At 38.9% G+C, this 12,077-nt stretch overlaps 2 protein-coding genes across 10 annotated transcripts in view; one reads left to right on the forward strand and one right to left on the reverse strand.

Annotated features, from left to right (window-relative positions):
• The window catches only part of tmem269 (transmembrane protein 269), a 37,413-nt gene extending 30,360 nt beyond the window's left edge, over positions 1-7,053 (forward strand). For all 7 annotated transcript variants that reach the window (XM_064922456.1, XM_064922458.1, XM_064922457.1 and 4 more), the window contains one exon: positions 1,933-7,053. In XM_064922456.1, the coding sequence (XP_064778528.1) occupies positions 1,933-2,042 (110 nt within the window). In that variant the 3' untranslated portion in view covers positions 2,043-7,053. The remainder of the gene's footprint in view (positions 1-1,932) is intronic.
• Positions 7,054-7,339: 286 nt separating this feature from the next.
• Positions 7,340-11,831, reverse strand: si:ch73-206d17.1 (tyrosine-protein kinase STYK1). Of its 3 annotated transcripts, none has more exons than XM_064922453.1 (10): positions 11,740-11,831; positions 10,943-11,055; positions 10,606-10,761; positions 10,144-10,311; positions 9,499-9,680; positions 9,120-9,203; positions 8,391-8,644; positions 8,108-8,148; positions 7,859-7,955; positions 7,340-7,661 (listed from the first exon to the last, which is right to left on the reverse strand). In XM_064922453.1, the coding sequence occupies exons 2-10, from the start codon at positions 10,989-10,991 to the stop codon at positions 7,490-7,492; spliced, it is 1,203 nt and encodes a 400-aa protein (XP_064778525.1). In that variant the 5' UTR covers positions 10,992-11,055; positions 11,740-11,831; the 3' UTR covers positions 7,340-7,489. The 3 variants fall into 3 exon arrangements, with proteins under 3 accessions (XP_064778525.1, XP_064778527.1, XP_064778526.1); XM_064922455.1 differs by having other exon boundaries at positions 10,144-10,308; positions 11,740-11,830; XM_064922454.1 differs by having other exon boundaries at positions 11,702-11,806.
• Between the last annotated feature and the right edge of the window lie 246 nt (positions 11,832-12,077).

Here is a 12,077-nt window from a genome sequence, read left to right on the forward strand (position 1 = left end):
ATGATAATTCTTCAAGTTTTACCGGTGAAACATCCATGCTGCATCTGCATGTCAACCATTAGATCTCAATTAGTTACATGGGAATATGTATTTTAGATATTCTTCCATTATGTACAGTGTTTTGTGATAGAATTTTAAAGGAGGCGGTGCTAAACTGCAGTATTCTTGTGTTTTTGTTTCAATCAAAGCACATGTTATACCTAGTGGCACATGCTGTGTAGTTTTGACCGCATGTGAGAGAAATGCAATCATTCACACAATCATCCTAAAATATCAAGACATTTCTCAAGAAATTAGTTGGCTGTTTTTGTCTTACATTAATATTAGCATATTATATTTGGTTATGTTGAATACTGATGAAACATGATGTTATCTTGCAGACATTGATTCAGCTGATCTAACTTTATTAAACAAGCACCATTCTCCATTTATTGAAACTCACTCGAGTAGCCTATTCTCTCGGGCAGCTGAACATTCTACACGTGACGGCGGGTCGTTCTTGAATTGCGATGTCATTTAGAAAAAAATGTTTTTTAAATAAATGTATTTGGGAACATCTTCCCATTTTTTTAAATCAACTAATATGTCAGCTTCATGACTTTAAATAGTTTTGACAATGTTGAACATTGACACCAGTAGGAATAGAAACACCAATGATACATTTTAGGTAAATTAATATTGTCTTAAATGGAGGCCACAGATGGTCAAATCTAAGGCCATTAAACCTTTAATTATATCACTTAAGTCAATATTTTTTTAATCACAATATGATTTCCCAATTGAGTAACACCAAGTGTCACTTTGGATTTAGGCACACCAAAATTATCAATGGAGTCCTCAAATTTATGACATACTAAAAGGGTGTGATTAGCTAGTAATTTAATATTAGACCCCTCCCTAATAACTTTGCCACTGGAGGGAATGCTCAAGGTCCTTGTGTGACAGATTTTTCCACACTGCAACACCAATGACCTAAAACCTAGGGAAACATTTGTTAAAAAAAGGTATTCAAATAGTTATTTGTTTTTATTGATCTCTACAATTTAGTTTTATTTTCTAGCATTTAAAATAATAAACCTCTTAATCCCCAAAACATGTCACTACAACTCTACCGGGTTACTACTGGGGCAAGCCAATTTGCCTTCCCTAAGTACTTTAAACAATGCATAAACATCAAGTTTTGAGGTATAAATGGCTCGCTTTATGTTTTATCATTGATAAAAAGTTCAATATAAACAAAAACTTGTATGATGTGTGGCAATTTGTCGTTTTAAAGAGTTTTTCATGGTTGCAAAGGCAAGGGAGCAAATGCCACCATAATTCAAGAACAACTCAGGCGATAGGCTAACAATGTTTGACAATGACAACATGCCCGTCAATTCAAGTGATCAGTCTGCCGCAAATAGGTTACAATGTGCGTGGGCACTAAATTTGATCGTTGTTTATAGTTACAACAACTTGCCGAAGTTTGTACACCAGACCAAGATATCCGATCGTGTGAGTGAGAACAGAAAAGAGGGGCAAGTGGCAGCAGGAGCAGCATCTACGGAAACGTTTTTGCGTAGTCTAGAGAAGGCTGGGTTGTTTACCTATCAGGAAAACTGTCCGGAGAATTCGCCAAACAGCCACTCCATTAAAATAAAGCCTGGGAAACACTTTTCTGTGAAACATCCAATGTACCATTTTAGTTTAAATAGGTGTTAAAACAAATGTATGTTTGGTCCTGTAAAATCTATTGGGATGTTGATACCAGGTACTTACGCATGTGAGCAGTAAAGAGTCCTCTCTTTCAGAATAAGAATTCATACTTAAATCTCAAATGAAAGTTTAGGAAGTTTATTCATGTTTCAGATCCCAAAAATCCAGCAATGAGAAAGGTAGGTTATTTGTTTAGCTAGGCTATTCATCACATTTTTCTGTTTTGTTTTGCAGGGGTTGTCATGGTGTTCTGTTCCTCTTTCCCTCCGGCATGTGTGTACTACCTGTTGTGGTCTGTGTCCTACATTTTGTTCCCAACAACACTATGGAGCTGCAAAGTGTAGTAGGCATTAAAGGCCTTGCTACAAATTCACACTCGCACATGGCTTGTCAACAGGCTGTCCAGTGGGGTTAACTAAAGCACCCAGACTGCTGCTGCCTACAGCAGATCGAAACCGGACGTAAGAGGACGTTGTAATGTTTTTGTAAGATTGAACTGCCTTCTTCATCATGAACACTTGATGGATAATGTACTGTACCTTAGCCATTTTGTTTTTGAATAAGATAGGGTTTGGGTATCTGTAGCTATTATGTTTGTACAATACAACTGCAGAGTCGTACTGTACTGCCTAGTGTGTGTGTGTGTGTGTGTGTGTGTGTGTACTGTATCATCCTTATGCACAAATTGTGCTTGAGATTACTTCAACAATAATACAAAAAAGTATTTTCAGTGATTAATAAAGTCATTGAGTAGCAGTTTCTACTGTAAAGAATAAGAAAATGTCAACAGTTTTTGCAGTAAAAAAAAACATGGCCCCCTTTTTTTATTTTTCTGAACATAGATTCAAACTAGATTCAAACATGTGGCATGCTCTCAATTTGTAAGATATTTGTAATACAAAAAAGTTTCATTATAATGCAGAAACAAACGAAGTCCATTAAATCATGTTTTTTTAAATTATGGAAGACACTACCATCTCAAGATCTTATGTTCTACTGTACTTAAAATAACTACCAAAGTGATTGTACATAAGAATTGTGTGTGGATATGGGATTGTTGAGAAATATTGTTTTTTTATTTTCCCATCAACTGCATTCTTTAATTGGAATAGTATTTTTTTCTTCTTTAAAATGTTCTAGCCATTTTCAGACAAGATTAGTTTGCTTTTATTGCTAGCAAAATGTAATAGTGCTTTAATTTAAGAGTGTTTACGTTCCCACCAGATATACAGTGCCCTCTGTAATTATTGGGACAATTAAGCATTTTTTCTTCTTTTGGCTCTATACTTGGTTTGGATTTGAACTCAAACAATGACTATGAGGTTAAAGTGCAGACCGTCAGCTTTAATGTGAAGGTATTTCATCCATACTGGGTGAACTGTTTAGGAATGACATCACTTTTTCAACAACAAAAACAACAAATTCCCGGGTGTAGTAAAACATGACATTTTGGTCCCATATTTGTAGCACGCAATAATTACATCAAGCTTTTGACTCTAAAAAATGTTGGATGCATTTGCTGTTTTGTTTTGGTTGTTTCATATGGTTTTGTGCCCAATAGAAATGAATGATACATGATGTATTGTGTCATTGGAGTCACTTTTCCTGTGAATAGAAATGTTTCTAAGCACTTGGTAGAACACATTGTAGCACAGATAATCATGAATGAGTCGTGAATAAAAATGATAACTGCCCCTGTTATTGTAATGGTGAAAGTTTAGCATGTCTCTTGTGGGGTCTGATACTTTTTCTCTCATTATTCATGGTTCATTCGGGATTATCTGTAATCGTGGTAGCATCCACATTGATATAGAAGTGTTTAGAAACATATTATTTTCAATAAAAGTCAAACAAATTACACAATACATTATTTACCATTAATTTCTATTGGGCAGAAAATAATCTAAACACAACTAAAACAAAGAGCAAATGCATCCAACAAAATTGTAGTCACACGCTTGACGTATTCATGGTGTTCTATGAATATGGGACCAAATAGTACTTTTTACTACTTTAATACACAAGTGAATTTGTCCCTCCCATTTTAGGGGAGCAATGTACAAAACGTCCTGTCATTTCTAAACGGTGAACCTGCTATGGATTAAATACCCTCAAGTTAAAGCTGAGGGTCTGCACTTTAACCTCAGTGTCATTGTATGATTTCAAATCCAAACTTTTGGAGTATAGAGTCAATAGAAGAAAATGCTTCACTGTTCCAATAATTACAGAAGGCACTGTATATTAAAATGATCATAGGCTAGCTATGGTGAATACAATAATGGGCATTCATATAAAATGACTGGGTTCTCAGTTCTCTTATTAAATGCCCACACCAGTAGAAATCCACTTTCTTCGAGCTGACCCATGCAGTTTGACAATGATTTAAGTCCAAGTATATTTGTGCTTGAAGTGACATCTGAACTGCCCACTTTTCCCAAATCCGTGTGAATGCGGTGTCTTTTCCTATGATGTACACATTATTTTCAGCCTCCGTTTTGTTTCAGGGCTGGGTTTTATTTGAACGTTACCACCCACTACCAGCATGGCTTTGTTTATGATTTAGAAACCGCTGCAAAAGTTATTCATCTTGGACCATGTTGAGCCAAACAGTCCTCTGTCCACTTGACTGCCTGAACCATGGAGCATATTAAAATACTTGTTTTTATTTTACCATAAAATTATCATAAGCCATTGGATAATTTTGTTGATTTTCGCTGTATTATATGAAACCACAAATGTCTATACAGATAATGATAGTGGACCCGCAAAAAAAATAATTTTAGGAACTTCTAGACGAATTGGTTTTTTAGCCACAAAACCGCCGCTTATGGGGTATAATAGACGGGGTTAGCTTAGATTGCTGCCAACAAAACTATATTTCATCTCCAATGTTTATTGAAAATATAAATACATTTTCACAATGAACACGTGTCTCTCATACATCGTTGTTGGTTAGCTAACAAGCGACTTTTAGCCAAATTAGCATGATATGAAATCAGTCGAAACACTTCAAAACAAGGCACGGTATCAAGAACAAAAAACTAGCTGAAACGAGCCATTTACGATTCCCCACACATGGTAGTCTCATTGTTGCTAGCTATCTGCCCATCCAGAATCACGACACACGGACTTCTGCCCCATTGAAGCGTGCATTGTTGTCGCGACGTCAGTTAACCCATCTAAAGTTACATGTAATGTGTGGCGTGTCATTTCACTTCCCCTGTGAGAACCATGAGCACGGACAGACTTGGTTTTGCAGTGCCGCAGCTGAAACCTGCCAGCAGCCTACCGAACAAAGTTTGCACCGTGCCCATTACAATGTAGACAAACGCATATCACCTATCTTTCAATATTCATTCGAACTATTTCAATGGCGGATTCGCAGATGCAATTTATGGACGATGCCAAAACTTGAGATAACATATGGCGAAGTCAAAGATAAGCCAGTGGTTTCCATCTGTGGCAAAGTTGTCCCTAAACCAATGCTTATGACAAATCCAGCTCCAGAACGAGCTTTAGAGCCGGCTGGCTAATCCTTTGAATAAGGTGTGGTAAAACACACGAGGGTAGAAAGACCGCTGTCAGTGTCCTTATTCGTTGATGTTTATCAACTCCACATAGACAGTCCCACCCTCAATTTGCGAATATGTATGTATATGTATCCTTCGTCATTCTTCGGTGGTCGACCCTAAATGTGCATTTCCTCTTTGTATCCTTCGTCATTCTTCGGTGGTCGACCCTAAATGTGCATTTCCTCTTTAGGATGGGAAATTACGTTGAAATACTGGCGGAAACTTCCTCTGGGGGGGGGGGGCTCCTTTAAAGCAGAGGTTCCCAAACCTTTTCACTCAGGCCCCCCTTCTAGCATTGGCGAACACCCTGCGCCCTGTATATTTCTATGGGCACAAGCACTATTCATGACATAAACTGTTCACACCCCTCTTGTTGGCAGAGAGAATGATATGTCTATGTATTCATGTGATATTTGAAAGATTCAAACATTACAACAAAATCTATGGGCAAAGAAACCTAGAAACGTTAGCTGACATGGGCTAGTTGATCTGGACATTCCCGATAAGTTATAAATAGCTCACTAAGCAAGGTATTCAATGACACATGAAAACTGATGATGCATTTCGACATTTCACCTTGTGCATTCTACTAATACTCTTGAAAGTTGTAAGTTGAAAGCCGGACTGCTTTCCCCTTGGGTGAGCCTCACAGTTTGGGAACCACTGCTTTAAAGGCCCAGTGCAGTAAAAAACATGAATTTCCTGTGTGATATATGTCCACACTACAAGGTTGGAATAATACAGTAAAATTGTGAAAATGATAATCGCCTTTTAGTTTCAGAGCTGTTTGAAAAGAGCCTGTTTTGGTGGGTTGGAGTTTTGGCCTGCCTGGTGACATCACCAGACAGTAAATTAGTTAATTGACCAATAAGAAAGAGTTCCAATTCTCTCTGCCAATAACAGTGAGTTTCCCTCTCCCCACTCTGACAGTCCTTTTAATTTGACTTACACATGACATTGTGGTCAGACTTGTGAACATAGCTTTATATTTGGTGTTTGTGCACCTCTGCTTCTGTTTTAGAAGGCGTTACATAATTTAATTGCTTTTATTAACCTTAGGTACAGTGAATAGTTAAACTTTTGTTTTTAGTTCAGTTGATAACCTGTACCCTTTAACACTATAGTGCCAGCCCAAACCATTCTGTGCTGGCTTAGATGTATTCCTTTCCCACTGTCATTTCCACTACGATTTCAACAACTATAGTGGGTGTGTAACCAGTCCTGCACAGATCATCTTGGCTTGGTTTGGCTCACCTCAGCTCAGTAGTGTGAAAAAGTTTTGCAGTTACTTTTAAGCGTGAGTCATGAGGACAAAATGTTGTCCGGAATATTCCTGTTCTTGATCCATTTCCGCATGCCTCTGTGTGTTATTCTGAAAATGGTGGTTTGTACCTCTCTTTAGAATTTGAGATATGAGTGTGCGTTGGAGACAATATGATGATGGGTTTTAAGAGACAATAGCAACAGGACAGTAAAACTATAAATGTCACCTCCACGCCATCCAAACGGCTTGTTTGTTGGCATCGAGATCAATGATAAGCAATGTTATGAAAATCAACAGTGTTGAGTGTGTGCAGTACAGTTTTACATATCGTGATCACAGTGACTTCAAGACAGTCTCATTGTGGGCATTAACTGTATGGCTACAATATTACATGTCTCATTACTACTGTTAAAGGCACAGGAGTGATCCTCACCAAATTATAAACTAGTAAAACATCTTATGAAGATCTCTATTTTAAATTCTGTAAATGTTTTGACAATTAAAGTGGTGATATAATGACTTGCCTGGTTTCATGACACTGGGGACAATATGACATCAAGAACACTATTATTACATTTGTACAATTTCTTAAAATATGTTCACTTGTGATGGCCTAAAAATGTGAGTAGACAATAACAATAAAGTGGCAGATCTTTTTTTTCCTGACATCCATTTATGTGCTAAAAGGGACACATTCAAATATGTAATCTTACAATAAGGCTTTGTTGCATCCTCCATACAATACTTCCACACCCTCATGCACCCTCATTATGTCAACCAATTTACAACATTTAATTTCAGCATCATAAAATAATCTCTCTGAAAGTTTATAACACATTTAATACCACAGTACAGCACACATCAACCTAAAATCAACTACAGCCATGCTTTGTCATGAACTCACCCCTTGCTTCTAGCTTCTTCATTCATGAATGTGATGCCTTGGACTAGATATTTAGGGCAGCACACCTGCCCTCTTGATGTAGTCAGTGATGTCCATGTCCTCTGGGATGTAGATATCTTTAGTGCCAGCAAGGTATGTGTAAGACCCCAGAAGCTTGATGATGGCGGAGAACACAGGACGGTCCTTGAAGCTCCACATCCAGCAGTACATCATCAGGTCATACCTGGAGAGAGAGAGAGACCGGTGAATAGAATAGAATGAGAGAGCGTAATTAGATTAAATATCAGCTACAACATGGAGGCATTACACAGCTAATAATGGGCTTTACATTGGCTATGGCATAATTACATGTATATTCTTATGGTTTAATGTGAATATTATAGGCAGAATGTTTTTGACCAGGGACGGGCACAGACTTACAAGGGTCCCCCACAGTTGTCTGGCCTCTTCATCCTGTATGATTTCTGTAGGTGGAGGAACACACGCTCCGGCTCCAGATCAGGGTAGGGGGGAGAGCCTGAGGGAGCGATATGAAGAATAAATTAAATATTGAAGATTACTAAATCAAAAACAAACAAAAAACCTAATTGAAAATATTGTTGTCTTATTGTAGAGGTAGGCCTACATTTCCAAATGACTTGAATCAGATATCAGGAAAGTAAGAGTTACCCAGTGTGATCAATTCATACAGAAAGATTCCAAAAGACCATCTGAGGGGGAGAGAAAACAAGTTATCAAGCATGTTGAAATCTTATGTCAGAACGTTAATAAAATCAAACAAACATTTGGTTAATGTACACTACACTATGGGCCAGATTCCCAAGCACAGGTTAAGTTTAGTCCTGGACAAAAAAAACTAGTTCAATTGAGATATTTTTCATTGGGAATGCTTTAGTCCATGAATGGATTTAATCTGTGTCTGGGAAAGGGGCCTAAATGACCCAAAACTCACACATCACTCCTGTCTGTGGTTGGGTGCTTCATCATCCTCTCTGGAGCCTGCCATTTGAGAGGGACCTCAGCTGTTCTCTGATTGGCCAGTTTGTCATTCTGGCACCTGTGATAGGCCAGTTTGTCAGTCTGGTGCTGGCGGATCTCGAAGGCCAGGCCCAATCCAGATACCCTCACAGAGAACCCTGGACCAATCAGGATGTTCTGTGCAGCAACATTGCCATGTACAAGCCTGTGCTCTGACAACAGATAGTCCTGAAAGACGATTGTAGAAAAAAAAAAGATTGTAATAATAATGATGTGCTTGAATGCAGAAACCTGGATATAATTGATGTGATACTTCAAATTGCTTGGATTACATGCTCAACATCATTGTATCATGTACAAGCCTGTGCTCTGACAACAGATAGTCCTGAAAGACGATTGTAGAAAAAAAAAGATTGTAATAATAATGATGTGCTTGAATGCAGAAACCTGGATATAATTGATGTGATACTTTAAATTGCTTGGATTACATGCTCAACGTCATTGTATTCAAGCAACTGACTGCAGTACCAATATTCTAAGTGAGGTGTCGTTTATTGACGATGAAACTGTTGTAAATCACATTGGTATCCTATATGCACCTAGGACATTATACTGTATTCACTGCAAAGAGCTTGTTGTGGTACTGTATTTTGGCCTTCCATTGGATATTAGATCTCTCCAAATGCTACATAAAATCACTTACCAGGCCTGCTGCCACCTGCTTTGCCACCAAAAACACTGATCTCTCTGAAAAGTGTCGCAGTGGATCCAAGGGCTCCGAATCACTCTGGAGAACAGGGAAATTAATGATTATTCAGTCAACTCAGGGGGATGCTCAGTATTCAATTTCTGAAATTAAAGTGACCAATTATTTATCTGTAGACCATTCAGTTAATGACTTCAATTTGAATTAAATGTAACTGAAAAATGGAATAATGAATTATCATCATATTGGGAATAGAAATACAGTATTATTCACATTCAACATGCTTGATTCGCGAGGGCTCTGGTGAGTATGATTCCAAATGTATTTGTTACAGCAAATAAACTTGAACTTAAAGTCCCACCCATTGTTGTCTTACATTTCTCAGGGTCCAGAGGTAGTGCAGAAGGTTGCCAGGACTACAGGCCTCCAGTACCAGGTACATAGGTAGTATCTGTGTCTGACAGTACAGCATCCGGACCAGGTTCTGGTGTTTACACACGGTACCATGGAAAAGGATCCAGTCAACAAACTTCTTTGCCTCAGGCTGATCTATGCCTCCTGAAAGGATATTTTTTATTTATTTTTTACATTTATTCAACCAGGCCAGTCAGTTAAGAACAAATTCTTATTTACAATAACGGCCGACCCTGGCCAAACTCTAACCAGGACGACCCTGGGCCAATTGTGCGCCGCCCTATGGGACTTCCAATCACGGCCGGTTGTGATATAGCCTGGAATCGAACCAGGGTCTGTAGTGATGCCTCTAGTACAGAGATGCAGTGCCTTAGACCACTGTACCACTTGGACCAAAGTTTTTAACTTCTTAAAGAAGGAACAAAATCATAAAAATCCTAATCCATTGCAGTGGGATCCTCTAGGAGTAAAATGTAAAAATTTGGTATGTTTTTACCTGCGAGGTACACACAACTCTCCCATAACTCAAACTTGCTTGGGGCAATATCTCCAAAAACATGCAGCAATGTCCCACACACAGCCTGTATAAAACTGTACAAGCATATACCTCGGAGTGTCTTGACCACTACAGCACTGGGTATATCCTTTCTTCTCATTGTGCCTCTGCAGATAGGACCATAGTGGCCAGTCTGCCAGAACTCCAGCCCCTCCAGAGTACATTCTCCTGGGATCTCCCACAGACTCACTGGGCTACTGGACACACACTCCTGACCTGCTGGACACAACGCAGTACTGTGCTAAACATTTGTGATCACATGCATTTGAATTGCAACTTGAAGTTGTTTCTTGAGGTTGATATTTTAATGTTTTTACAATGTCCTGTGCCTTGCTTGGCAGTAAAGGGCTCGTGTTAGTCATGGTTCAGAGTGTGCATACTGATGCAGTGTTGGTATGAACAGGAACAGATTTCATTAACAATTATTTTTACATCATAATTCACTGTGGTGAATTCACTAGACAATATTACAGATCTAACACACGTTGATATTTCCAATAGGTTTAAGTTTACCACGATTGGTGTAATGGGCAGGGATGGAGGTGCTCTCTGGTGCTGCTCTTCTTCTATGGAAGAGACTGCACAGTATGCTGGTCACAACAACCACTGTGCTGAGAGCCAGGAGAGTGGGGATAATGATCACAGCTAATGTGCCTGATCCTTCCTCATCTGAATACATACACACAGTTCAGATGGTATGAGGGGAACACAACACAATCACTGTAACTGGTGCAGTCAGACAGACAACTGGTGCATTAAACTTGGCTCTTGTTGCACATGTAATATTTTATCTGAGCTGGTGTTGATGAGAGAATGTTGTAGTTTACACATGGGAACATAAAAGACTTACAGCACAGAGGGTCTGAGGTGTTGTTGCATGGAGACGCCTGCACATCCATAGATTACAGGTGGTTCTTACCATTTCTCACATCTTCAGGAAGAGAGATTAATCCAACATAAGGCCTATGAATGGAAGAATATAATCAACATCGTATTCTTTTGGTCTATAAACACTTTTATGATGGGAGCATCCATTCAGAACCAGTCATGTAAAAGCTATAATGGTTGACCAGCAAAAAAATCATAATAATGCTAGTAATATACAATAATTGCACCACATCAATACAGGATGATAAATCAGGTGTAGTTAGTTGACTTTAACATTTCAACAACAGGATGAACTGCTGTAGTCATTTTGCAATGGCCTAGACCAGTGGTTCCCAACCTTTCTCCGTTACTGTACAACCAACGGAATATTGCTCTGCCCGGAGTACCCCTTCATGTTAATTTTACCAGTAGGCCGATGGTCTCATGAGTCTTCTCAAGTACCCCCGTGGATAGGGCAAGTACTTCTACAGTCGGTGTCCTACCCCTGGTTGGGAACTACTGGTATAGACCACATAACAAACTAACACTCTAATTTTCAACTCACGTAAAATATCGTAAGCACATGCAGATACAAGCTGATGGGATAAAGTCAACAACGGGACATCGTGCCAATTACCAATATGCCTACTAATTGGTCTTCCAAGCAAGACAGAGAACTGTAAGAACAGCGTGTCCTCACAGATACCAAATGAAACTGAAGTTATGGACGCCGGCAACTTACCAGGGAGATATCAAGGAAATGTGTCTCCATATGCCTACCTGTAATATTTGAGTGAGCTCTCGTGTCAACAGCTTTTAGAAAATGCACTTTTCTCTAACGTCGAATGCCCTCAGCTCTGGCTGAGCGGGCTATGGTCATGAAGGTGACCGCGGTAAGTTGACTGACTGTTAATTATTAACACGAGGACATTTTGTGACAAACTATTTATTTAACTACTGAGATAATATTGAGTAAACATGATGTTATATTTGTCTAGTACGCCTTTTCTGCTTTTCGTATGTGTCCTCCATTCACAGGTGTCCCCATCATAGACTTCGATAGTATCTATCATGTCGTTTGTGATAGCACGATTGAGGCTATCTCCATAGTGGTGGCG

This window comes from Oncorhynchus masou, chromosome 18 (genome assembly GCF_036934945.1).
Source record: "Oncorhynchus masou masou isolate Uvic2021 chromosome 18, UVic_Omas_1.1, whole genome shotgun sequence".
Classification (NCBI taxonomy): domain Eukaryota; kingdom Metazoa; phylum Chordata; class Actinopteri; order Salmoniformes; family Salmonidae; genus Oncorhynchus; species Oncorhynchus masou.